The 24600-nt window shown below is 44.9% G+C and overlaps 2 protein-coding genes across 3 annotated transcripts; both read left to right on the forward strand.

Moving 5' to 3' along the window:
- Positions 1 to 278: 278 nt before the first annotated feature.
- LOC118508350 (cryptochrome-1-like) lies at positions 279 to 11142 on the forward strand. 2 transcript variants are annotated; one of them, XM_036048044.1, is made up of 5 exons: positions 279 to 379; positions 2344 to 3063; positions 8027 to 8278; positions 8353 to 9250; positions 9315 to 11142. In XM_036048044.1, the coding sequence occupies exons 2-5, from the start codon at positions 2636 to 2638 to the stop codon at positions 10923 to 10925; spliced, it is 3189 nt and encodes a 1062-aa protein (XP_035903937.1). In that variant the 5' UTR covers positions 279 to 379; positions 2344 to 2635; the 3' UTR covers positions 10926 to 11142. The 2 variants fall into 2 exon arrangements, with proteins under 2 accessions (XP_035903937.1, XP_035903938.1); XM_036048045.1 differs by lacking the exon at positions 279 to 379 and adding an exon at positions 1272 to 1576.
- Positions 11143 to 15721: 4579 nt separating this feature from the next.
- On the forward strand, positions 15722 to 24398 carry LOC118502404. The gene is made up of 8 exons (XM_036034627.1): positions 15722 to 15928; positions 17003 to 17234; positions 17305 to 17441; positions 17511 to 17811; positions 22633 to 22773; positions 22829 to 22965; positions 23574 to 23805; positions 23885 to 24398. The coding sequence occupies exons 1-8, from the start codon at positions 15856 to 15858 to the stop codon at positions 24330 to 24332; spliced, it is 1701 nt and encodes a 566-aa protein (XP_035890520.1). The 5' UTR covers positions 15722 to 15855; the 3' UTR covers positions 24333 to 24398.
- Positions 24399 to 24600: the final 202 nt, after the last annotated feature.

The raw sequence follows: 24600 nt of genomic DNA on the forward strand, positions 1-24600 counted from the left end.
GTCACGTTGAATGCGTCGTGTCCGAGCCACAAACAGTTCCTTCCCTGTATCTTGCCCCCCCCGTCGGTTGGTTTCCTCGCTGGTTTCGCCCATCAGCAAGTTGCACATCACGCTCCCGCTCCCTTCAATTAGCCACCCTCACAACCGCGACTTCCATGGGTCACATTTCCCTTTGGTTCCCTGTGAAGCACCTAGCACCAGGCGTCTCCCTTCGACTTCTCGTCTAGATGCTCCGGTGTGAGAGAGCTACTAGAGTACACGGTCACGCTTGGGTAGTTGGAACGCTCAACTGGAATGCTCTCTGCATCAGTCCAGTACGCTACGTCGAACAGGGCGGATGATTGATACGGATAGGGCGCGATTTTGCAACCATCTCAAGGTACTTTTCCGTTTAGTGTATAACTCTCTTAAACTACTTTAAAAAAAGAGTGAGAAAATAAGGTGTGTGGAAATATGTGACAACTCTGAAACCAAAAATCGCCCTTCATCGTCTCGTGGTGAGGATCGTAAAGATTGTTCTCGAATCGGTGTCTGCATTCAAATTGTGTTCAAGACATTCCACAATCTCGTCGATCATCGATTGAATTGGCAAAGCAAAAACGACGGCATCTCGTGTGCGGGTGCATAGATTTCAATCTCATTATCCTGGTGGCGTTGCTTACTGTGGTCCGGTGGTCGATTTCCAGATCGGTCTGGTGCGCAGTCAAATCAAACGATCGATACAGTGCGAATGTGTGCTGGGAAAGCAATGAAAACTTCAATTCCCAACAGAGAAAAAATATGTTAACTTGTGCGTGGAAGATTTTTAGAGACAAAATGTGTCTTCAAAACGGATAATTAGATTAAAGTGACTAAGAGTGAGAAATTCAAATAACCTTGTTTGAAGTGGAAGTCGTGTAACGGTGATACGATTGCTTACATTTAAAAAGTGAATTAAAATTTACATTTTTAACTAGTGAAAAAAGTCTACAAAAATGTGAAACTTTCCCATTAAATTGTATCCTCAAAGCTTCGTCTACTGGCCACTGTCAGCTCGAAGGCTCAGGGCAGAACCCCCATAACGGTTGCGTAATCCGAGACCAATCCCACCCCAATGGCCACTTCGGCGTTTGCCATCCCCATCCTTGGCAGAGGTGTGCGCCGGAACGTTTTTGCGCCCGGTGCCCGGAAGCCATAACAATTCTCCAGCGTCGCCAGTGTCGAAACCACCGTCGACGCAGGAAACACAAACTCTCACTCGATTCTCCACTGCTCGCGGCTAGGAGCGACCCTTTCTTTCTCTTTCTAACGAGATTCTGCCGGGAGTTACCTACGCGTTACATGAGCCTCGGTTGCACTGTGGCAAGTTAGTCGTTTGCTGATGTTTGTGTGTGGCAGTAGCGCGATTTGTAGCGAAAAAACCGGAAGTGAGTGAAGTGAAGTTCGCAAAAACGCAGCCCATTGTGTGATGTTGAAATTCACAACCAAGCTCAGTGATGCAACATTTCGAATAGCAGTGATAATGCTTACCACTGTGTGAGTGTGTGTGTTTAAACTGCAAAGTAGATGCAGTTCTCGAGCAAGTATAATCGCGGCGGTGAGTGCCTCTGTTAGTGTTGATCGTTTGCTTACGCCAATAACCACAGTGATGATAATGATGGTGACGATAGGGAAAATGATTGCGGCTTAAATTCCTCCGGATGATATGCGACCAATGGACAGAAAAAAAACAGAAACACCCGGACACATCCGGTTGGTCGCTCGCAGTTTTCCTCGAGGAAAAATGTTCAAAGTGCTTTAGTGTTGATACAGTTAAAAAATAATTCTTTCAGTAAATTCTAGTGATAGTTCTAGTGAAGTGATCATAAATTACTAATTGCTGACAGCGATACAGGGTTAACACAGCCAAAATTGAGCATCGCAAGGTGGCTGAATGTTTCCACGAACCGTTACTTTGCTACCGTAAGGCCGCATTTCGTCATCGTCACAGCAAATATTGAATCAATTTGCTGTGTTTTTTGAAAGGTTTGCTTTATTTTGAGTTTTGAGCTGTAAAATGGAATAGTTTAAATTAAAACGTAAATTAAAACTTGAACTAGCTCAATAACAAATATAGTTCCGAGCGATTCAATATTCGCAGTGCCGTTTTGAAGTTTACGATGCCGCATTGAGGGTTTACGATGACAATGTAACGGGGTGCGCCTATCCATTCAGGCGCTTTATGATGCTCGATTGGCTGTGTAAACCCTGTAAGGTGCAAGCGATCGTTTGACAGCAGTGTATACAGAACGGACCAAAATTGATTATTGTTGTGTGATTGTGTATAAATCAATTAATCAAAGTGTTTTTTACCTTCCCACCCAGTGATTGTTATAGCAAATCAACCAGTGTGTGAATCGAACGATTGGTGTGTGCCGAGAAAGGTTGCTTGTTGCACAACATGATCCCACAACGCTATCCTACGTAAAAAAAAAGTTCCTTACCAGATTTCACGGTGTCTTTGTGTAACGTAACACACCTATTAATGAACTGTATTAACGCTCCACAAGCTTGTTAATCAAAGTTAGGTAAGATCCACATTCGCCTTTTTTGTGGTTTCTTCCGATACATTGAAGATCATTTTTGCGTCGCAGTTTTTTAAGAGAACATTTTAATCATGACGAAGAAAACTTCATCCATTGGCCATTTTGCGGCCAGCACCTCGGGCGCTGGTGCCGGTGGGATGAACCATTTCGGAACCGGAACCTGCGGTACGGACAGTTCCGACAAGCAGCAATTATCGTCGTCCGGTTCGAATCAGCAGCAGCAACACCATGATGGTGGTAAAAGCTCATCCCAGGACCGTCAGCATCATCATCAACATCACCACCATCAGCACCATTTGCAGCAGCAGCAGCAGCAGCAACAACAGTCCGGTGGCAAGCTGCGTGACAAACACACCGTCCACTGGTTCCGCAAGGGGCTACGGCTGCACGATAATCCGGCGCTCCGGGAAGGACTCCGTGGGACGAAAACGTTTCGGTGCGTTTTCATCATCGATCCGTGGTTTGCCGGCAGCTCAAACGTTGGCATCAACAAATGGAGGTAAGCCTAAAGCATTTTAAGCTGGGACTCATTTCCAAGCAACCAGTCAACAAAAGCCGGGCTCATTGTGTGCGTTGAACATCGGCAACAGGTATTATGCAACGGGACCCCAGTTTTACCTACGTTAACAAATAACGATCACCATCATGATGATCGTTTTACGCCATCATGACCATGACAATAATTGCCACACATTGGCTCACCAACACCGCCAAACAATCGACGACACTCAGCGCTAGAATGGCCCTGAAAATGGTCAATGCAAATCGCCACAAATGCAACATTATTCGTTGTGTTAGTTAGCGGGCTTAGAATGGGAACTCACCGTCAACTCGCCGTCCACCACACACACACACACTCAGATGCAGCTGCACAAATGCACTTTTTATTTGCTTTCGTAGCTTATCGTGTTTCTGGTTGCAACGTTGTGAACCGCCCAGCAAACTACCTACCGGCTTGTTGATTGTGCGAACAGAGAAAAAAATACCATTCACCCTGATAAATGTGCTCTCCGTGGCCTCGAGTGTGTTTAATGATGATATCGCCCTCCCACGGCATTGCTTTTGCAACAGTATAATAGCTACACATTTGTGTTAGTGTTGGAATAGTTTAAATGTGTTTAGGGCACGGGTTTTTGAATTGCTGGACGAGTTTCCTACATTCCAGTAAACAGAAGCAGCCTTAAGTACACTTGTACCTAGCTATTTGTTGATACACTTTTGGAACATTTATGCTGATGCTATAAGACCTTGATAAACGATTTCGTTGTTAGAATCCAGACTATTGAGCTTTTTAAAACATAAAATAATAAATAATAGCTTCATCTTACTGCTCAAAAACCATTATCTTGAATACCTCAATAGGCATATAAACTGAATTGAGTCTTTCAGATGCGTGTCTTGGGATCTCTCCATTAGCAATTCTCTAAGCTCCCTAACATATTGCATCTGTTGACAGAACCGGAGTCAGAAACTCATTGGAGAATTTACACCCTTTATGAAGTTCAGGGCGCTCTAAATAATAGAAGCTCTTAGGACCTTACATTTAACTAGTTATTGATCAAGCTGACAGCTGAAGGAACGGCCGTTCGGTGCCTCATAGGTTAAGAAAACCTCACTGGCAAGGGAAATCCTGTTGGTCTTACTCACAAACAAATCACTACTGGATGGGCCTCAACTGCCATTCTGTCGGAGTTTCCAAAGACCTTGATCAGCTACTGCAACTAGCTTATAGAAAGATATGTCTGTGTTGATAGAAACTCAAGCATCTGTTTAGTTTGCATATACTATGATCCGCCCCTGGTTGAACAGTTAGCAGTACCGAAAATAGAAGTAGTCGTCTTCAATCTTTAACTCTGGGGCAAATACTAAAAATTGTTGGAACAACAGGTTCTTCTTCTTGTTCCTTGACACTACAGCCTCGAGAGGTCTCGGCCTGCCATTTCTGACTTTCTATGACTTGAAATTATCCGTAGCTTAATAGTCAATCCTGCGTACGGGGAGGCGGTCTAGATGGGATTCGAGCCCCGGTCCTGCCGTGTGACCGCCCTGTTGCTTGTAATCTCTTTCATACCGTTTGATCTATGTCAACGAATCAAGAATCAACTAGCTGGAGGTGAATAAGAGCATCTCTCGACTAGTAAATATCTAAGTTAGAAGTTAGTTCAGATTGAGCTGAGTAAGTCCCGAAGTTATTAGTGGTATGTAATAACTGAAAACATTGCAACATTTTGAGGCAAATTCTAGAATTTGTTTTGAGGCGAGGTTGTGTTGTTAATTGCGGCATCTGTTAGGATCGTTATCCAATGAATTTTAAACCGTCTAGTTGCGTCAACAGCAAGACTAGCCATCTCTCTACTAACAAACCTTTACGTTAGAAGCAAGTTAAGGCCGTACAGAGAGAGAGATTAAGCCTGGGAAATATAATCAGTTGAGCAGGTGTGAGTCATGAAATTAAAATAGGTTTATTATGATTGGCAAGCAGTTCAGAGATGTTTTAACGAATTCTAGTATTTTTTAGGAGATCTGATTGAGTTGTTGGTAGTGGCACCAGGTATATAGGTATATTTTTTGGGAGCCACGGACACTAAAATCAGCTAGTTCGTAGGGCTAAAGAACAATTTCAGGTCTTCATATGAATTGCAACCTCCCTATGGAAGAGTAGGCATCTCTGCACTAGCACTAGTCTAAGTTAGAAGCTAGTTAAGGTTCAACGGAGTGAGCCTAAGCTGAAGAAAAATAATCAGTTTGATAGACATGTGTTCAGAAATTATTAGTGATCATCTTCAATCTTTAACTTTGAGACGAATTCTAGAATTTTTTGCTTGTGATGTTGGTAGCGACCGTCTAGCTGTGGGACTGACTATTCAGCAATGAGTAATTTGAACTAAGGAAGCTAAAATCAGCTGAATGGGTTAGTAGTGTCAAAGAAAAAATCTAGAAATTGTTAGGAAGTATCTTAGAACATAGAAATTTGGAGAAAAAAATCTATTCTTATATTTAAATTTAATATGTTCATATCCAATCAATCTGCAGTATTTCAGTACCTCCAATGCTAGTCCCAAATACAACCCGAACAAACATTTCCTCAATCACAATTTTCCCGGAACATTTCGTAACAACTGTCACGGCATGCCAATTTCAATCCGCAAGCGCTGTTTGATAAGCAAATTTGGCCGATGCGGTAACACGTTTGCCGGATAAACTGTTCAATAAACACCATGGAACACGGTCGGGATCGGTTACGCCAATCATTTGCCATCGAAAAAAGGGCCAAAAGAAACGAAACAGGTATGATGATGACAGTCAGGTGACAACAGGCCAGGATTGTGTTTCGATTACATACACTCACACAAACACAGCACCAATGCTCCGGACAGTGGAAAACGGTAGCCCAATGCAGCCATCCAGCAGCAACTCCACAGCGTCTGTGGGCTGGAAGTATCTTCTTGACGGTTCCGCAACCAATTTACCACCCCTTCCGCATCCCTGGCCAACCCCTCCATTTACCACCCACGGACTGTTGTGCTTGACTAGCTGGAATCACGTGGCAGACAATGTGAAGCGCAACTACGTTCGCCATCGCAAACGTTACGTAGCACTTACACTGCCACCGCCCAAACCTGTCCACCGTCACCGTACCATAGCCATGATCCTTTTGCACCCACGACGATGTGGTTTATGTGTCACTCGTTTGTCGCTTTCGTGTGGCTGTGTGTGTGCGTGTGTGCCTCTTACTTTTCCCATACACAATATGTGCGCGTTTACAAGACCCGCAAGAACTTCATCAGATAGCAACCGGAACAAGAGGAAAACACGAAAGACAGTAGGAAAAGCTAACTTTTCCTGCTTTCATGTGACAAGAAATGAACTTCATCGTTGTTGTTTTGTTAAGGGAAAGTTTTTATGCAAACGGCAATTCTTAACATGTGCTTAGTACTGTAGCTTCAAGTTTTGTAAGCTTCAGAACAAAAAGCGGTGTTACGTCAAACTGCTATTGGACGACAGTGTTAGTACTTATCTGTTCACGTTTAAAGGTCGTTAGTCGACCGTCAAAATTTCTTTCGTATAGGTCAGCTTTCCTTGGTATTGTGGGCTAGTCATGTTTGGGGGGTTGAATTTCTGGGACCCCAAGCATTTGAAGTTCAGATGCCTCAATATAATATTTTTTAATTAGCTCCTACAACCCTTGAATCTCTTGAGCTGCCATTACTGGCTTCCTTCACTCTAGATAGCCTGTACTGCACAGAGATAGTCAGTTCTGGAGGCTGATAGGCGGTCTGAATGGGATATGATACTGGTCTATTCTTTTAAGTAATAAATGCCGCTAATACAGTCATATAATGAATAATCATCCCGTGCGTAGGGCTGACAACTGTGCTACGGGTGAAATCAAGTCACAGAGAGCCAGAAATGGCAGGCCAAGACCTCTCCAGGTTGTAGTGCCAATGAAGAAGAATGATTAATCAGAGTTGTCTATTTCGATTAGCCAGAATTAGAGGCCAAGGCGATAGAAGTGCAGTTCTTAACATGGCAGAACCGGATATTATATGCCTCCTGGATTATATACTCGTACACAGGACTACGAAACGCTAACGCAAGAAAGCCAGTTCCTCGAGAGGTAAATGTTGAAGCCAAGACCTCTTGAGATTGCTTTGCCAAAGAGAACCAGAAGTAGCCTCCAGCCAAACATTTAAAAAATTTCAAATTATATTGGGCCTTTTTAAACCTTATGGTTAACTGGCTAAGTTAAAGAGACTTCATACTAGTGATGCTTGTTCCAGACATAACCGGAACACGTTGCTCAGAAGGAATGATCGGAACGAAGCTACAAATTATTAACATGGCTGGTTCATGGAAACTTACTCTAATTCTGACGCCTCTTTTCAAGGTTCAACACTCATGCTTGATTTGTATGAATTATCAGTTCTGACATTCTTCCCTTCATTTACCAAAGCTTTAAGCATCGACACGTAGCATTTTGTGTAATCCTATTGAAAACAGCGAAGACAAACGTGACGGAATGCACACCTCGATAATCATAATTCTACCGTAACATGCACTGAAGCAATCTTAAAAAACCAACATTTAAAACGCTTTGTTAAATATATAAGGAGTGGTTCAGAGGCCGAAACGATAGTGTCTCCAGTATTTACACGTCAGGACCAGGCATCAAATCCCATCAAGACCGCCTTCCGGTGCACAGGGGTTGGCTATCCAGCTACGGGTTAAATCAAGTCACAGAAAGACAGAAACGGCAGACCTACACGTTGTTGGAGGTTGTATTAGCAAAGAGGGTATGCCGATCTAACCATGCCTTGGATGTGTCTAATGCTATGATATGAGCTACTGAAGTGAGCAGGATAACCTAAGATTTCTACTTCAGATGAGATGAGTCTACAGTCAGATAACCTTGTTGCTATTCATAATATTAAAATGATTCCCCACTATTTACGTTCTTGCAGATTTCTCCTCCAATGTTTGGACGATCTGGACCGGAACCTACGCAAACTGAATTCGCGCCTGTTCGTGATACGGGGCCAACCGGCGGACGCATTGCCAAAGCTGTTCAAAGAATGGGGCACAACCTGCCTAACATTCGAGGAAGACCCCGAACCGTTTGGCCGGGTGCGAGATCACAACATCTCGGAGATGTGCAAAGAGCTCGGCATCGAAGTCATCTCGGCCGCATCTCACACGCTGTACAACTTGGAAAGGTAACTATTGGACATCACGGATAGTGCTCCATGTCAAAATTCTATTGCTAACTTCAATTTTTTCTTTTTTTTAGAATTATCGAAAAAAATGGTGGCCGAGCACCGCTAACATACCATCAGTTCCAAGCCATTATCGCCTCGATGGATGCACCGCCCCAACCCGAGGCATCCATCACGCTCGATGTGATCGGGAAGGCTACCACACCGCAGTACGACGATCACGACGACAAGTACGGTGTGCCGACGCTGGAAGAGCTCGGGTTCGAGACGGAAGCCCTGCGGCCACCGGTATGGATCGGCGGTGAAACGGAAGCACTGGCCCGGCTCGAGCGTCACCTCGAGCGGAAGGCGTGGGTCGCATCGTTCGGCCGACCGAAAATGACACCCCAGTCACTGCTCGCTAGTCAAACGGGTCTCTCGCCCTACCTGCGGTTCGGCTGTCTCAGCACGCGGCTCTTCTACTACCAGCTGACCGACCTGTACAAGAAGATCAAGAAAGCCTGCCCACCACTGTCCCTGCACGGGCAGCTACTGTGGCGCGAGTTTTTCTACTGTGCCGCTACGAAAAATCCCACCTTCGACAAGATGGCCGGCAATCCGATCTGCGTCCAGATTCCATGGGATCGAAATGCGGAAGCACTAGCAAAGTGGGCCAGCGGGCAGACCGGATTCCCGTGGATCGATGCGATCATGACGCAGTTGCGAGAGGAAGGTTGGATCCATCATCTGGCAAGGCACGCCGTTGCGTGCTTTCTGACACGTGGTGACCTGTGGATATCCTGGGAGGAAGGCATGAAGGTGTTCGAGGAGCTGCTGCTCGATGCGGACTGGTCGGTGAATGCGGGCATGTGGATGTGGTTGTCGTGTTCATCGTTTTTCCAACAATTTTTCCACTGCTACTGCCCGGTAAAGTTTGGCCGCAAGGCTGACCCGAACGGCGACTACATACGTCGGTATCTGCCGGTGCTGAAGGTAAGGACAGCGAACGAGCTGCAGTTGGCAAGATCTCTAATGTTTCATCGCTTTGTTTTCACAGAACTTTCCTACGCGCTTCATCCACGAGCCCTGGAACGCGTCGGAGAGCGTGCAGCGTGCGGCCAAGTGTCTGATCGGCAAGGACTACCCACTCCCAATGGTGAACCATGCGATCGCGTCCCGTGCCAACATGGAGCGCATCAAGCAGGTGTATCAGCATCTGGCCAAGTATCGTACGCCGGGCGGCGGATGCTACGAAGCGGACTGTAACGAGAAGGGCGGTTCGGCGATAGCGGGCGTCATGACGGCGGCCAAAGTGCAGCACATGAACACGAGCAGCATGAACGACAGTCCCAGCCCTACCACGATACTGACGAGCGTGAACAGCTCGGGCAACTACATGTGCCGTAGCAATCCGCCCGCACAAAGCGATCCCAACGGGAAGATCATTACGTACCATCAGATGCTCGGTGGTCCCGAGCCACGATCAACGCTCGGAGGTAATGGAAGCGGTGAGCGAGGCGGTACCGGTGCTTCGGAAGGCAACAAACACGGCGATCACGGCACAGTCGGCAGCAACCATATGATGTCGGGGAAAGACTCCGGAGTTTCGCAGCACCAGCAACAGCACCACCAGACACAGCACTCACACCAAGCACAGAACCTGGATCAGCAATCGCAGGAAAACAGCAACAGTGTGGCAAACAGCGAGCAGCAGCGGTTCGGCTCGATGGCTGACTATGCGGCTATCAAGCCGGACAGCCTCAGTACGCTCATCCGGGCCGGCAATTTGAGCACGGTCGGGGCGCGCTTCTCCAACTTGCAGGACCAGCTAAGCAACAGTCTGATGTCGCTCGAGTGTGATGTGATGGCCACCAAACTAAAGCCAAACAATTACGAGTACGAGCGGAATCAGAATATTTACAACAGCCAGTTTAAGGTGGAGTACAGCGATAACTTCAACTCGGGCTACGGTTTGCGGAATGCCGTTTTCTACGGTGGCAAGCACGAGGACGAGAACGAAGAAAGTCTCAAAGCGGACAGCATCAACAACAACAACCACAGTGATCAGCTCGGGGGTAATAATGTGGACGGTGAAGGACAGGCGGTGCATAACGAGGCGGACGAGGATGACGGTGATGAATCCCCGATGTCCACGCTGGAGGACACCGGGACCAATCAAGCACCCCACGCGCTTCTCTTTGGCACGAACAAATCCAAACAAATCAAACAAGAATCTGGACTGGTGTCACAGTCGACGCGCATGTTTCTCGAACCACCGAAACATTATCCCGGTCGTGGTTCGAAAGTCCATCGCGCACGGTGCGATGATCAGCCCGAGCAGCAATCGCACGCACTGCACAGCTCGTCGCTTGATGCGCAGATTAAGAAGGAGCAACAGATCACCTCGCAACAGTTACCACCACACTCCATGCACACCGATTGTGATTACGAACCGGAGAGCCATAAGCTGATGGCCAATATCCATCGACAGCAGCAGCAGCAGCAGCAGCAGCAGCAACAGCAACACGATCAACAGCAGCAGCAACAGCAACAACAGGCTTCCATGATGGCCGCCCAACGGCTGGAAGCGTCACAAATGGACCAAGGAACCGATCAGCCAATGCAAGAATCGCCGTGCAGTGATGAGAAGATCGGTGCAGCGGATTAATCTTAATCTAGATGCAGATCGTGTGTCGCGTTTTGTTAGGCTGCGCGGAAGAATGCTCCTTCCCCGCTTGTCCTTACCTCCATCTGTACAAGTTTCAGGCCACCCGGTATTATGAATTGATTTTGCAGACATTTTGGTACGAAGCAAAAAAAAAACAACAAAACTTAATTCTGCTTTCGAAACAGCACTTTAATAAAAATGGAACTAGACACTGGAATAGAAAATGGAACTAGACACTGGGGTTTGGGGTGAGTGATGAATCAATGGGTCAATATGTCTTACAAGCCAATGAAATGGATCTTCTTCTCTTGTTCAACATGGCGTAGAATGCATGTGCTTATCCATATCGGAAAGACGCATATCCGTGGGAAAGAGTTCGATGAGCAATTCTGTGGACTGCAAAGTGTATTTTGCTAAGACCGAAACTGGGAGAACCCGAAATTGAAACTAACAGCTCGATCATATACTTATTCCCACAGCTTTATTTAAAATCCCGATCTGATCAGTATTTGTTTTTCAGCAGAAACACGATAAGTTTTCGATAACTCTGCCGATAGCTAGTGCCACTGGTTGCCTGGATTAGTTCCTATTCGACTGGTCGATCCTATTCGGTGGCGATGGGAGTCAAGACCAAGTTATACATCCTTCGGAGTTCCTCAGGGCAACAACCTCGGATCACTAGCGTTCTTGATGTCAATAAATTATGTGTCCATGGCGCTACCAGCTGATAACTTCCTCCTATACGCGGACGAAGCTACGATATTTTGAGAAATTCGCGAGACCTCGGACCATGCCACGAAGTTCTCCTTCAATGCACAGCTCGATCATTTCGTCTCCAGTGCGTAACCGACTGGAATCGATCTTAAATATGACGAGCGACTGGAACGATGCAGGATCTCGCGTATTGCACTCCGTTCCTGGGATCATAATTACGAATATTCACTAGGTGTCTGATGCTTGGGCTGTCTAGCTAGGGCAGCTGTCTTTTAGCACCGGACTCTTCCACGGTAGGCATCAACTGTCCAGCGTTACATTCCATCAACTGGTAGGTCGCTTCGCCCTCGAGTGCTGGCAATCATCAAAACACGGATTACTTTTGGCTTTGGCGATCTATTTCTGCACATGAGGCGAGGACGCGCATGGCGACCCACATAAGGATTGGACTGCCTTGAAGGAGACGAGAATTCCCGAGAAGATGCAGTGGCGCTTCAAGCAACTCGGATGTCCCTTACAGGAGGCCCGTTATAGAAGGTAGTCCATAGACGACCGTCTTCTTTGCTTACACCTTTTGATCGGACAATGGAAAGCTGCCATGCTCCACAACTCGTTAAAACGACACAACACACTTCTTGCTTGACTCAATCATGGGGGGCTGAAGCATACGAAACAATTTATTCACCCGGATGATTTCTATTGTCTTGAGTTGAGATTGGTGCTCCAGTGCAGTGCTGGGCTGGAGGATTTTTGCCATACTTTTTGCACAAAAAAAAGAGGATTCATTAAACCACAATGCAGCTCTCCTTCTTCTCCACTTGGGTCATGCCTGCCTTTTTTTTGGTTTACTATACTTATTGTTTCCACATACTTGGATGGACAGTCCTCACTATGGGGGAACGGCCCAGACAAGACCTGAAACCCTGTTCTGCCGTGTGGAGACCGACGCCGCAGTTGCCGCTATTTCACTCGTTTTAGCTACATATATCTGATTGATAGGAAAACACTTTGCTAATTTTTTTTGGAAGCATTAAACCATTAGAAGTAATTATAATTAGTAGGAACAGTGTTGGTGTGCGAAAGGCGATAGCAACGCCAATCTTCACTCAACAGGACAGGAAGGTTCAAATCCCTCACTAAACTCACTTGACTAAGTGCTAACTAAGAGCTAAGTGAAAAATATAATATACCATATTTCTTGAACACAATTTGGCCATAATGTCCACTACTTCACATGCTATACACGTACAGTTCTTTAAAAGTTTCGATAATTGCGACTAGACACTGATACAGACAGCACATAAAAAAATTATTTTAATAAAAAAATGTATGTAAATGTCCAAACGGTCTTTGGACTGGCTAATATAATGTTTAATCAGGAAGGTTTAGGTAATTGGCAACACTTGCCTACAGTACCTGCTTGAAGAACTTGATTCTGATATGCGTTGGAGCATTGATGCTAATAAACTGATAATTTGAGGAACTTATTCATTTCAAGGAAAGCTTTTATTGGCAAGCGTATCAACAAGGCTGAAGTCGTAGGATGTCTTATATATTTTCCAAACACCACGAGATGATGGAATTTTGGAGTATTGCGAATCATCCCTGCCTCAACAATCCCAAGTTAAGACAGATGATATTGGGGCTTGGACTAAGACTAAGTATTGAAAAAGTCGCAAATCAGTTGCTTTATTATATCTAATCGAGTTAAAAAATATCTTGCGTCAATAATTAAATTCAATTTTTTTTTATTGATGACTTAGTATGAGCTGATCGAAGAACTGACTGTCTAACAAGATGACAAGACTCATTATCAAAAACCTTTTCAATTCACCTTTTTCTATAAACAACAACAACGAACCGTTCAAAACTGGTATGGTATTTTCTAGAATTCTTACTATTGTGAAGAGGATATTACATCCCTCGCAAAAAAAGCTCTTCAGGATGAATGAACCAAAACAAAATCCTTGAAGGCCATCACTACTCAACTTCTCAAACTTATCTGAAGTACACCCCCTCAATGTTCGTTTGTCTGACGCTTCACCAGACACACATCTTGAGACACGAGAGAGACACATATATAATGTTTGTTATGCACCAAAACTACCAAACCCCCGAATGTCTGGCGAATCAAGAACTCTTCGTTCCGGAAGAAATTATCCAGCCGCTCCGGTGCTCAAACAGCTGGCATGACCTAACTCTAGATCGGTCAGCAAACCAGCAAATGGAAAACAAAAAAACAAATCCCACTCACTTCACACCGTACGCAATTACGCTTTATGCTAATCAGCGATACACTCGAGCACAGTATGGCATCCATCTTACCCGAATGTGACGTTAGTAAAATGGCGATCATTAGAAGCTGCTTTTAATAGTTCGAATGCTTGCTATTGTGTGGGAAATTTCCTGATCACAATTCAATTGAACAGTACATTTGTACATACGCCGTAAAGCATTATGCAATGTATAAATGCTACTTACGTATTGCGTTGTTTGCTTTGGAATTAGGTGTGTAGTAAGGCTTGAACAATCGGCGTTCCTTTACATCCATTCCAAGACGAGATAATGAACGACCGGCCATTGAACTACAACTACAATGTAATGCGCGATCATCATCTTGCTGAACTCCATGATGATACCAAAAAACTCCATTTTGTGTCTCCCTTTTCTGTCACCTCCTGCTAAATCTTATTCTAAACAAAACTCAATCGAGTCGCTTTTGTAGGTCACCGCGACCGCATTTCCAAGGCCAGCAGCTGTGGTCAAACGACCAGTCACCGTACCGGTTTGTGTCTTCGGTCAATGTCAAGGACAATCCTTCCAGTTAAACGTTCCTCAGCAGCATCAAGACCCCAGTTTGCAGCCCAGTTGGTTGGAACCATTTATCAAACGACACACACAAACACACACACATTTCATTATTAATGGAACTAGTTTGCAGATTTCAGTTCCGTATCGGCGTTAGTTGAGAGTTGAGGGGTTTTGTCATGAAGTCATTTGCGGTCATCTTGAAACCATGTTGTCTTGCCCACATCTACGACGTGTTCTGTTCTTATTTATCACATCTACATATCTTATCGTGATTTATCCGCTAGGGAGCTTCATTAATTAGCTTCTTCTTCTGGGCTGAATGCAATGTCCTTTTGTGTCACGCTACGGTCAATGCACCCAGCGTTACTAGCTAACAAAGACTTCAAAGCAAAAAAAGGGTAATGCGTGAGGACTAATGCAAGCCAACTAATTTATCACTAATTACCCGATCGTAACTGATCATTAGTAGGTACCTCACAAGAAGTCTCCGATTCGGATTCAACGTCTTTACGAATAAAAATCTCCGGTAGCAACTTCTTTAAGGCTTAACTTCCTCGGATATGGATAATTAGTTAAAATTCTCGCAAATCATGCTGTCGCTATCGCGAAACTCCGCTACCTGATATATACTCAACATGATAGCCATCCAACCATTCAACTACAGATAATCGTAAGAGCACGTTGACGAATCTTACTTACCTCCCTTAGCAGTAACTGTCCGTCTCAAGTTCAAGTACAACGGCACCAGCACCGGCAGGTTAGCCTGTCGAATAACCGAATCCTTCCGTTGTTGCCCGTGTAAGCGATGTAAGGAAGCGATCCGCTACTCCATCACTATCATACACCGATATAGCCCCAAACGGCTCCCTACTCTGGTGGGAGAAGGTTAACCTCACATCTGTGGTGTCTGGGTCTTACGGGGGGGTTACGAAGGCAAAGGCAAAAGCTCTACAACCCACCCACCAGATACCTCTGACCCCGGACCAGCATAAAGCACACACTTGACAAGCCTGTCCCGTCTCGTTAGGCTCACAGATCGCCACTTCGCTCACCACCAAGCGATCCTGATGCTGTGAGAGCCCACCACCAGCGCTTTACGCACCACAAACCGGAGTCGTACAAGGCGCCAACGCGACGGTGTGCGTGTGTGGATTTGTTTTATAAACTTTAGGCTGTGTGGTTGTGGCCGTACGCCTTTTGTTTTATCGGCAAATCGCGATTGATTCGCAAAACGTCGAGACCGGCGACGCGCATATAAGATAGATCTCCACGGTACCGTAGCGTACCAGTCCGTATCGTGCAATCGGTGCTGACGGCTAGTCGCGTGACGGTTTTGATCATCCGCTGCCCGATCGCAACACATTACCCGGTGCGTCTAAAGTGCGTTTTGTGTGGTGAAGTCAACATGAAGCATCAAATTGCTCTCCTGCTAGTGCTTACCGTCGCCATCATCGGTAACGTTTCGGCCGCCAAGTTCCGTACGTATGTTTTTGTCTATTAAGAACATTGGTTTTACGTCACCATATCAGTGTCAGTGTGTCGTGGTAAGGTTTTTGGGAGGTGAATTTCTGAACCAAGAGTAAATATGGCGCAGGGAGCTACAGCATGTGAGGGATTGCTTTTAATTCGTTTCGCCAATATTTGATCGCGCCTGACGCATCTCGGGCTGGAATTGCGCCCTTGACGAAATTAGGAGGAAATTAACACAAAATTAGACAGTTGATGTGCGGGAGTTGTCCTCCGCCTGCTGTTTGCGGCTTCTGTTGTTGTTCGGTAAACTTGAGCCGCAGGTGAGTGAATCGTGAGCATAATGAGGATGAATCAGACGGCAGTTGGATGGGGAAGGTCGTCGTTTTTTATAGTCATTGATATACTCGAGTTAAGATCGAAGTCCTCCGGTTCTAGTGATCTAGATTAAAAAGTGTCCTACTGATCGTATCCCATACAGAAGAATTCAGTTATAGTAGGACAGGTCCCCCAGCACCAGAGTAAAGTTCAAGACATTCTAACGCAGCAAACTAATCGCTTAGGAACAAAGCAAGTCACTCAGTGCTGATCTCTTGGTGATCATACGTTCAGAAACAATCACTGCAACGTGTTGCGTGTGGAAAGCAATTTATTCTCAGCTCAGATCAAGAACACATGCCTTCAAACAGGATCGGACCGAGGTGTAGTTAGTACACCGCTTCGAAAACGATTTGAATAGTATGATTCTCATTAGCGAAACAATATGGCCGCCGGGCGTTTTAGCGTTGAGGTTGCGTATCCGTATGCGAGAAATCTCCATGTGACCTGAGCTTGAAACTGTACCACGTGCTGCTAATTGTTTTACCACCGTTTCGTGGCAAATGAGCCACCGCTAATGGAAACATCGAATGCCTGTTAATGGCGTTTCTCACCAATGAGCTGTGCGGTGGATTTGCATATCCTTTCCCCCTCTGTTGACGGCCAGTTATTAGTTGATATATTTGATGAAGTTGTTGTGTTGTGGTTTTGCTGAACTAGTGATGTGATAACAACTTGGGGTTTTCACCCACGCTGCTTACTTACAGCTGCTTCCTTCTCGAGATGCCAGCAGGAAGATGGTAACTGTCTGCTGGAGGCTATCACCGCCACCTTCCGTAACTTCCACAAGGGCGTACCGGAAATCGGGCTGGTACCGTTGGATCCGTTGCGCATCGATAAAATGGACATCGTGCAGGGCGATGGACCGATCAACATTGTGCTGAACTTCAAGAAGGTGGACCTGCTCGGATTCCAGCACGCACAGATTAAGAAGGCCAGGTACTGTTCTATACCTTCTTCTAAAAGCTTTAGAGACTAATTCGGGTGACTTTAATCTTCATCTCGACAGTGGATTCACTTCCAACCCTACCAAGATGGACCTAAACCTGCTCGTTCCGGTCGCAACGCTCGTCGGAGGATATCGCATCAATGGCAAAGTGTTGATCCTTCCCATTCAAGGCGAAGGTGCCAGCAATATGACGATGGGTAAGCAGCTTTCATTGTCCCGTCTCAAGGAAACGCTGGCAATATTTAATCGATTGCTGTTTTTTCCAGTTAACTGTGATATCTCGCTCAAGTGGACCGGCAAGCTGGTGGACAAGAATGGTAAACAGTTTTACCAGGTGGACAAATTTAAGGTGCACTTCGACACGAGCCGGTTCTACATGGACTTTTCCAACCTGTTCAACGGCGACAAGGCGCTCGGTGATAACATGAACGTTTTCCTGAACGATAACTGGCAGGACATCCTGAAGGAGCTGAAGCCCGCGATATCGGCCGCTTTTACGAAGATATTCGAAGCGGTCGTTACGAACGTTTTCAACCGAGTACCGTACAATGAGCTTTATCTAGCGTAGCGGTGTGGGGGAGAGTGATAAGAACGAGGGGGATCATTAGTTGTAAGGTGCAGTGAAATAAATTACCATTGTAATTACATTCAAATGAAAAAAAAGTATTGTAGAATTTGCAGTTTACGAGTAATAGCTGCAAAATTAATACAAAAAATTATAGAAAAGTTTGTTTGGTTCAGGAAAAATAATTGAGATGATCTTTAGTTTACAGTATCAACAATGGCCACTACTCATTGGATTGATCAAGTCCAGTAAATCAAGCAAAGCAGCATGTTTTTGGCACAACAGCTCGGCAGTTTTTGGCCAGCAAATTCCTGGCTTGACTGTGTGCTATCAACCGTCGCTGGTTAGTCAGTCCTGAGCGCTGGTGAAAGGATAGAATAGGATTTGATGTCCTGTCGTACCAGTGACGTGCGTCGCTATCATTAAACATTCTCCTTAAATTGTTTTCTTACTTCATTTTTATAGGTATTTTTAACATATTTGCATTTTGGATTTGGAGCGTTCCAGTGACCATTCTTCACATAGCAGGATCGAATCTCGTCAAAAGCGTCTCTCCATGCTTAGGACTAACTATACAGCTACGTGTAAACTAATTCAAGAAAACCAGCATTGAAAGGCCAAGAAGTATATGGGACCAGAGACTCTTTTTTTATTCATAAAGGACGGTCTGGCCACATTGCTTACTCGAGACTGTTAGATCCACAAAAAAATGTCGAATATGGCATTCAGAAAGCAATCTCACCTCTTGATTCTTTAACTGATCAGTTGAAGTTGTGCACTAGGAGATGTAGAGGTGCTTTTCTAGTTCAGCTAATTAGGCGTAACTAGACAGTGTATGCTTCTACATATGGCCGACACAACCTTAGGAGATCATTAGATGTAAAAAATGTCTTAGACTTCATATTCTTCTTCTTCTTTCTTGGCACTTCAACCTCGAGAGGTCTCGGCCTGCCATATCAGGCGTTCTGTAACTTTATTATAGCCGTAGTAAAGTAGTCAACCCTACGTACGGGGAGGCGGTCGGGAAGGGATTTGAACCCCGGTCCTGCCGTGTGAAGACCGTCCGAGGGGCCGTTATCGCCTCGGACACTGGACCGCCCCAATAGTATTTCCATAACTTATTGGCTATTCATAGCAACTTAACTTAAATGTTATTAATTATTATTAAATCGCCTCTTTTTGTAAAATGACCTATTGGGTCATGTCGGAGTAGTCGCTAACGGCTTCTAAATCTGTAAGTAATATTGCATTTCTCAGACCCATCAACTCGTTTTCCTATAGGAAGATTCACTTATGTTTCACACAAAGAGCGGTCTGTCAGTTGTGTGAGGCGACACAAAAGCTTACTTCAGTGTGAGGCTCTGTGCCAGTTTATATCTTTACTATCTTGGATAGAAGGGAACGATTCCAAAGAGGTTAGAGCAGTGTTAAATAAATTCTGGATATACGATTTTAGATAGCGTTTTAAAAGAACCTGAATAATATTATCCATTATCTCTGTCTTCCATACTTACAGTGATTCTAACTACCTGACGTTTTAAGAGATTCGCAGTAAATGACGTTAAAAATACTAAAGGTCTAAAAGAATTGTCTCCAGATAAACTAACAAAAGGTAGTTTAAATTCGCATTCTAATAAAAAAAAAAGATCATGCTTCTCCTTCAGCTTTTTCCATCTACAGTGATGAATTAAAAAAATGGGATAAGACCAGTTTTTATCCTATCTTGAAATTATTGCTATCGATACTTCTCCTAGATATTACCATACCAAAATTTGGAAAAAAAAACATAATCAAAATGTCAATTTTGTACATCTGTTTCATTTTTATTAAAAAATAGACCACATCGATTAAAAAAAACATTGAAGAAGTATAAAAGGATAGTTCGGCAGGCTTTGCGATTTAGTAAACTAGCGTCTTAGAAATTGGGTTTGCGATTTTCCGGAACAATTCTTCTTCTTCTTCTGTGGCACTACAACCTCGAGAGGTCTCGGCCTGCCATTTCTGGCTTTCTGTGACTTAATTTTACCCGTAGAAAAGTAGTCAGCCTTTCGTACGGGGAGGCGGTCTGGATGGGATTTGAACCCCGGCCCTGCCGTGTGAAGACCGGCGCCGCTGTCGCCTCGGCCACCGGACCGCCCGGAACAATAAAATGGTTCAAAAATGAAATTTATTTAAAGCTCATTGAATTTTAAAAAATGCGATAGATGATTCACTTTTAACTTTATAGCCCGCCAAAAATAGGTACCAGGTAAATGTTGATTTTTGACAGCTCAACCCTGTGCAAATACAGAGCGATCTTCGAGAGACGTCCAAATCTGCCAGTTTGATGTCCAAAATGGGCAACATATATTTAATTGTTTAACTACTTTCTATAACAAAATTTAACCAGAGTAAGAGTAGAAAATTGTTTGAAATATTTTTCGTTAAACAAATACACCTTTTACAGTGTTTTTAATCATTTGCTCGCGCTAAAAATAGGAATATTCCATCAAAACCAGGAGAAAACCTAATGATTAAACTCGTACGGAAATACCTATAAAAACTTATTTAAACCTATAAACCAGAATGCCTCAAAATTGGCAGAAAAAAATTGGTCAATCTTTACATATAACATATAGCCTTCGCTTATTGTATGTTTTGGGCAAGATAAATATAAAACGTTACTCAGAATCGATATCTTGTTTGATCCAAAGATAGGATCGATCTTTCAAAATCCTTATCTAAATTTTGTCATTTTTTTTTTAAATCAGTATTACAACGTCAATTTTACGATTGTAAAAAAATCGGTCGTCTTATTCTACTGGCACTGGACCCTGTATATGCATTCAACGCTGAGTTCACGATGTTTCATGGCGCTTAGAGCTGTCCCTTTCTTCTATATAAATCTATCCAACAGCATACCATACAGAGAGCGGTAATGTTAATTGCAAAATAATATAATCAGAAACCTTAGTTAAATTCTATTCTAACATCTTCCTGCATGTTACTAGTTACATCCATACGCCTGCATGGATACGATTCCGCATAACGGTGGGTTTCCTATTTTGAACGATCCAACCACCCTAGCGTGACAGTTTCAAACGGAAACTTGTCTCACTGCTCGATTCGATTGCCATTGCCTTCTGGTTTGCCTACCACCGATGGAGACGAGACACACAACATGGCTGCTAGATTGAATGTATTACTTTACAAAACGGCGCACAGCATCGCACGCATGATTAACGCGGCACAAATATCCCAAGTGAACGGCAATGAACGGCCGTTAAAAAAGCGCCGTACAACAGCACGGCGCCGTTGTACTTCCTGCATAAAGTTTCGCTCACCATCTGCCCGCAAGTTTCGAGTTATTGAAAGATTATGCTGGAACCTGGAACAGCTTAGACGGGTTGAGCACGTGGCTTCGATTTGATTTGTTTACCGACCTTTACCACCTTACTACGGTGCTGTTCCCTCGGGTAACGAGAGTTCATTAGGTACACTATCTGCCATTTTTTATCTACTCCGAAGTGGGCCTCCGGCGGAGCCATACTAATAAACCCATTCAAACCCCATCTTCCCATGCACTGCCCATTTCCTGTGAATGTAAACAACCTGAGCAATTAAAGTCATCTTGCTCAGTGAAAGATCGTTCCTTCCATTCATTCCCGATTGCCTGCCACAGTTAAAAGTACTTCCAATTACTTGCCCACCGTAACGCGGGTTGCGGTTTTTTGGGGCCGAAGCAGTCCGAAGCTCGTTGGCGGGTTAACTAACGCATCTCCTGGTAGGCATCCGGTCAGAACCCCCTTCCCCCAGAAGTAGCACGTGCTGAGACTGAGATTTTTCATTAACCTTTTTGTGTCCCTGATCGTCGATAGAACGCACCGGCACTAGCTGCTGAATTCTGAACCGACGTCCGAGTGACTGGTCCTATGAGGCTGATGAGATGGAACGTGTCTCATCTCACATGAGACCGACGCATGACGCATAAGTCACGAACCTTGGCAGTGCACTGCTGTTGCGGGCTTTTTACTTTTCCCGATCATTTGCCGATCTTCGATAATTACTGTTATCATTTCGGGGGATAATATGGCACCGAGCCCGATGGCATAACCACCGTCGGACGGGCGTACGTGCGCTCGAATGTCATTTTCTACTTACATCCATTAGATTCTAGATCAAGCTGAAGTAGCTGTCAACTCTGGTAGTTTTTTTGCAAGAATTCCCAGAGTTCTAAGGGAAGGCCAACTTCAAATGAGGAGAAACCCCAATGTCATAACTAAGGTTCACCCTTGTATGCTCTTTAGCTTCATAAGCTCAGCACCTCCATGCACACGATCGCCATTTGATCAGTCAGTGAAAAAAACTATATCAACTGTCAGATTAGAAAAGATTACTTAATTTAGAGGACTCTAGCAGCACCTCAAGGTGTGATGCAGTTCAATCAAAAGCAAGAAGAAGAAAAAACAACCCCCAACTTGTAGGCAAGTCACCTTCCTTGGACGTTCGGTGTGTAAATAAGGTTCGGCCTATCCTGTTATTAGACTGTTCTCGCGCTGCAGGACGCGGCGAAGAACTGAAAGCAACGTTTGATCATTCACGTTGCTGATGCCTGCCCCTCCTGCTGTCTGCCGGCTTTGTTTGCAATCTTTTGCCGTTGCGCTTGTCACTCCCCCGTCACAATAGGTTGCGAGGAACGCGTCTCGGGCGTGTCGTCTCCGCGATCAGCGATCCAGGCAAAAGATCATCGCAACCTGTTCTGCCGGTGCTATGACGTACGTCGTAGTCGCTGGAAACGAGGCGCTAATGGCAGCGTAAGAACCGATCCCGTCCAATCGTTCCAGCATGGGACAGACGGGTGGTGGTGGTGGTGGAAGGAGCAGCAGTACCTACCGCGGACGACAAATAGAAAACAACGATAGACGACGGCGCTCACCGGCGCTATCATATATAAGACCGGCGCTGGCCGGGCAGCTTCCATTCAGGTTCACTTTGACTTTCGCGCCAACGACGCACGGGTGCGAACAGCAGCTTCAGTTGATCTAGTGTCCACTGTATCGATCGTGTTGTTACTGTACTGTACTGTACTGTTCGTCGCAATCGCGCCATGAATAGTTTGGTGATTTTTGGTGTGCTTCTGTCAGGATTGGTGGCGTTAGCCAGTGGTATCAAATTGCGTACGTATTGCTAGAACTAGTGAAGTCTCACGCGTGTGATGTATCTATATAAAATCGCTTGTTTAGGCTAGAGTCTCCAGAGATCTAAATCTCAAGAATAACTTCATCTCAGTTGAAGTATAAATTAAAATTTTTAGACTAGTTTGCTTAAATAGTAGTGAATATCTCTTCTACCTGCATCAAAAATGCATCACCACCTACCTGATGATGCCTCACTCGTAAAACCGGCATCGATTCTACGAAACGGAAATCACCAGCTTTTATTGCCATTGCCACGGCCGATCGTGGCACGTGCACAGGACCGGTCGTGGAAACTAATCACTGAACTTCCTCACCGAAAAACCGGCTCCGGTGCTTCTTGTTGCTTCCGGATCGTCGGCCCTACCGAATGTGTGATGTCTCGTCGTGATAGCAGATGCGACACGTTTCGTATCCACTCGGCACAGGCAGTGATGAACAGTCGACATTTGCTAACGACTCAAGTGCGATGAGTTTTTTTTTAGAATGCTTACGTTTAGCGTCTAATTGCGATGATTAACTTTCCTATATAGAAGTGGAAAAGGGAAAGGCGTTCATGGAAGTAATTTTTTCTTACCCGCCATTTGCAGCTGCCACGTACAGTCGCTGTAAACCGGCCGACGAACCATGCATCGTGCAAGCGATAACGGACACATTCCACAAGTTCCAGGATGGCGTACCCGGGCTAGGGCTCGCCGCGCTGGACCCACTGCGCATTGACGAGATGGACATTGTGCAGGGTACGGGCCCGGTTAACATTGTGCTAAACTTCAAGAACGTGGACATTACCGGATTTAAGGATGTGCTTGTGAAAAAGGCTAAGTGAGTGTGCCGCTTACTCCAACTCTCTGGATGATCAATTCAAACGATCGTGTTTTCCATTTTCTTCCCCCTTAAACAGAGGATTCACCACGAGCCCGAACGTGATGGAGATGAACCTGCTGCTGCCAGTGGCATCACTAGTTGGCAGCTATAAAATCAAAGGGAAGGTACTTATCCTACCGATCCAGGGCGAAGGGGCCAGCAATATGACCATGGTCAACTGTGACTTCCTGATGAAGTGGAACGGTGGGCTGGAGAAGCGAGAGAATGGCAAGGAGTACTATCAGATGAACAAAATTAAGGCCACGTTCGATACGACCCGGTTCTACATGCATCTGACAAACCTGTTCAACGGCGATAAGGCGCTGGGCGACAATATGAACCAGTTCCTGAACGATAACTGGGAGGACATCCTGAAGGAGCTGAAGCCCGCCATCATCGGTGCGTTTACGAAAATATTCCGCGCGATCATAACGAACGTGTTTGAAAACGTTCCGTACGATGAGCTGTTTCTACCAAGTGCTTAACCAACGATTGGCGGGATAGTGATTAATAAATGTAAGCAAGTTGTACATGTGATGTGATGATGTAGATTCGTGGATTTTAAGTCATTTAGATCGATAAGAAGCGTGGAGACAAATGTATCAATAAATCTGTGTTTGGTATAAAAAAAGCTTACGAGAAACAACATTTATTAGCTGGTCCCGGGCGGCCTTACGGATATTAACTGAAAATTTGGATGTATTTAAAAAACGATCACCTTTTTCAGTTCCTACTTGACGCTTGAGCTGAGAT

The sequence above is a fragment of the Anopheles stephensi genome, chromosome 2 (assembly GCF_013141755.1).
Source record: "Anopheles stephensi strain Indian chromosome 2, UCI_ANSTEP_V1.0, whole genome shotgun sequence".
NCBI classification, from domain to species: Eukaryota; Metazoa; Arthropoda; class Insecta; order Diptera; family Culicidae; genus Anopheles; species Anopheles stephensi.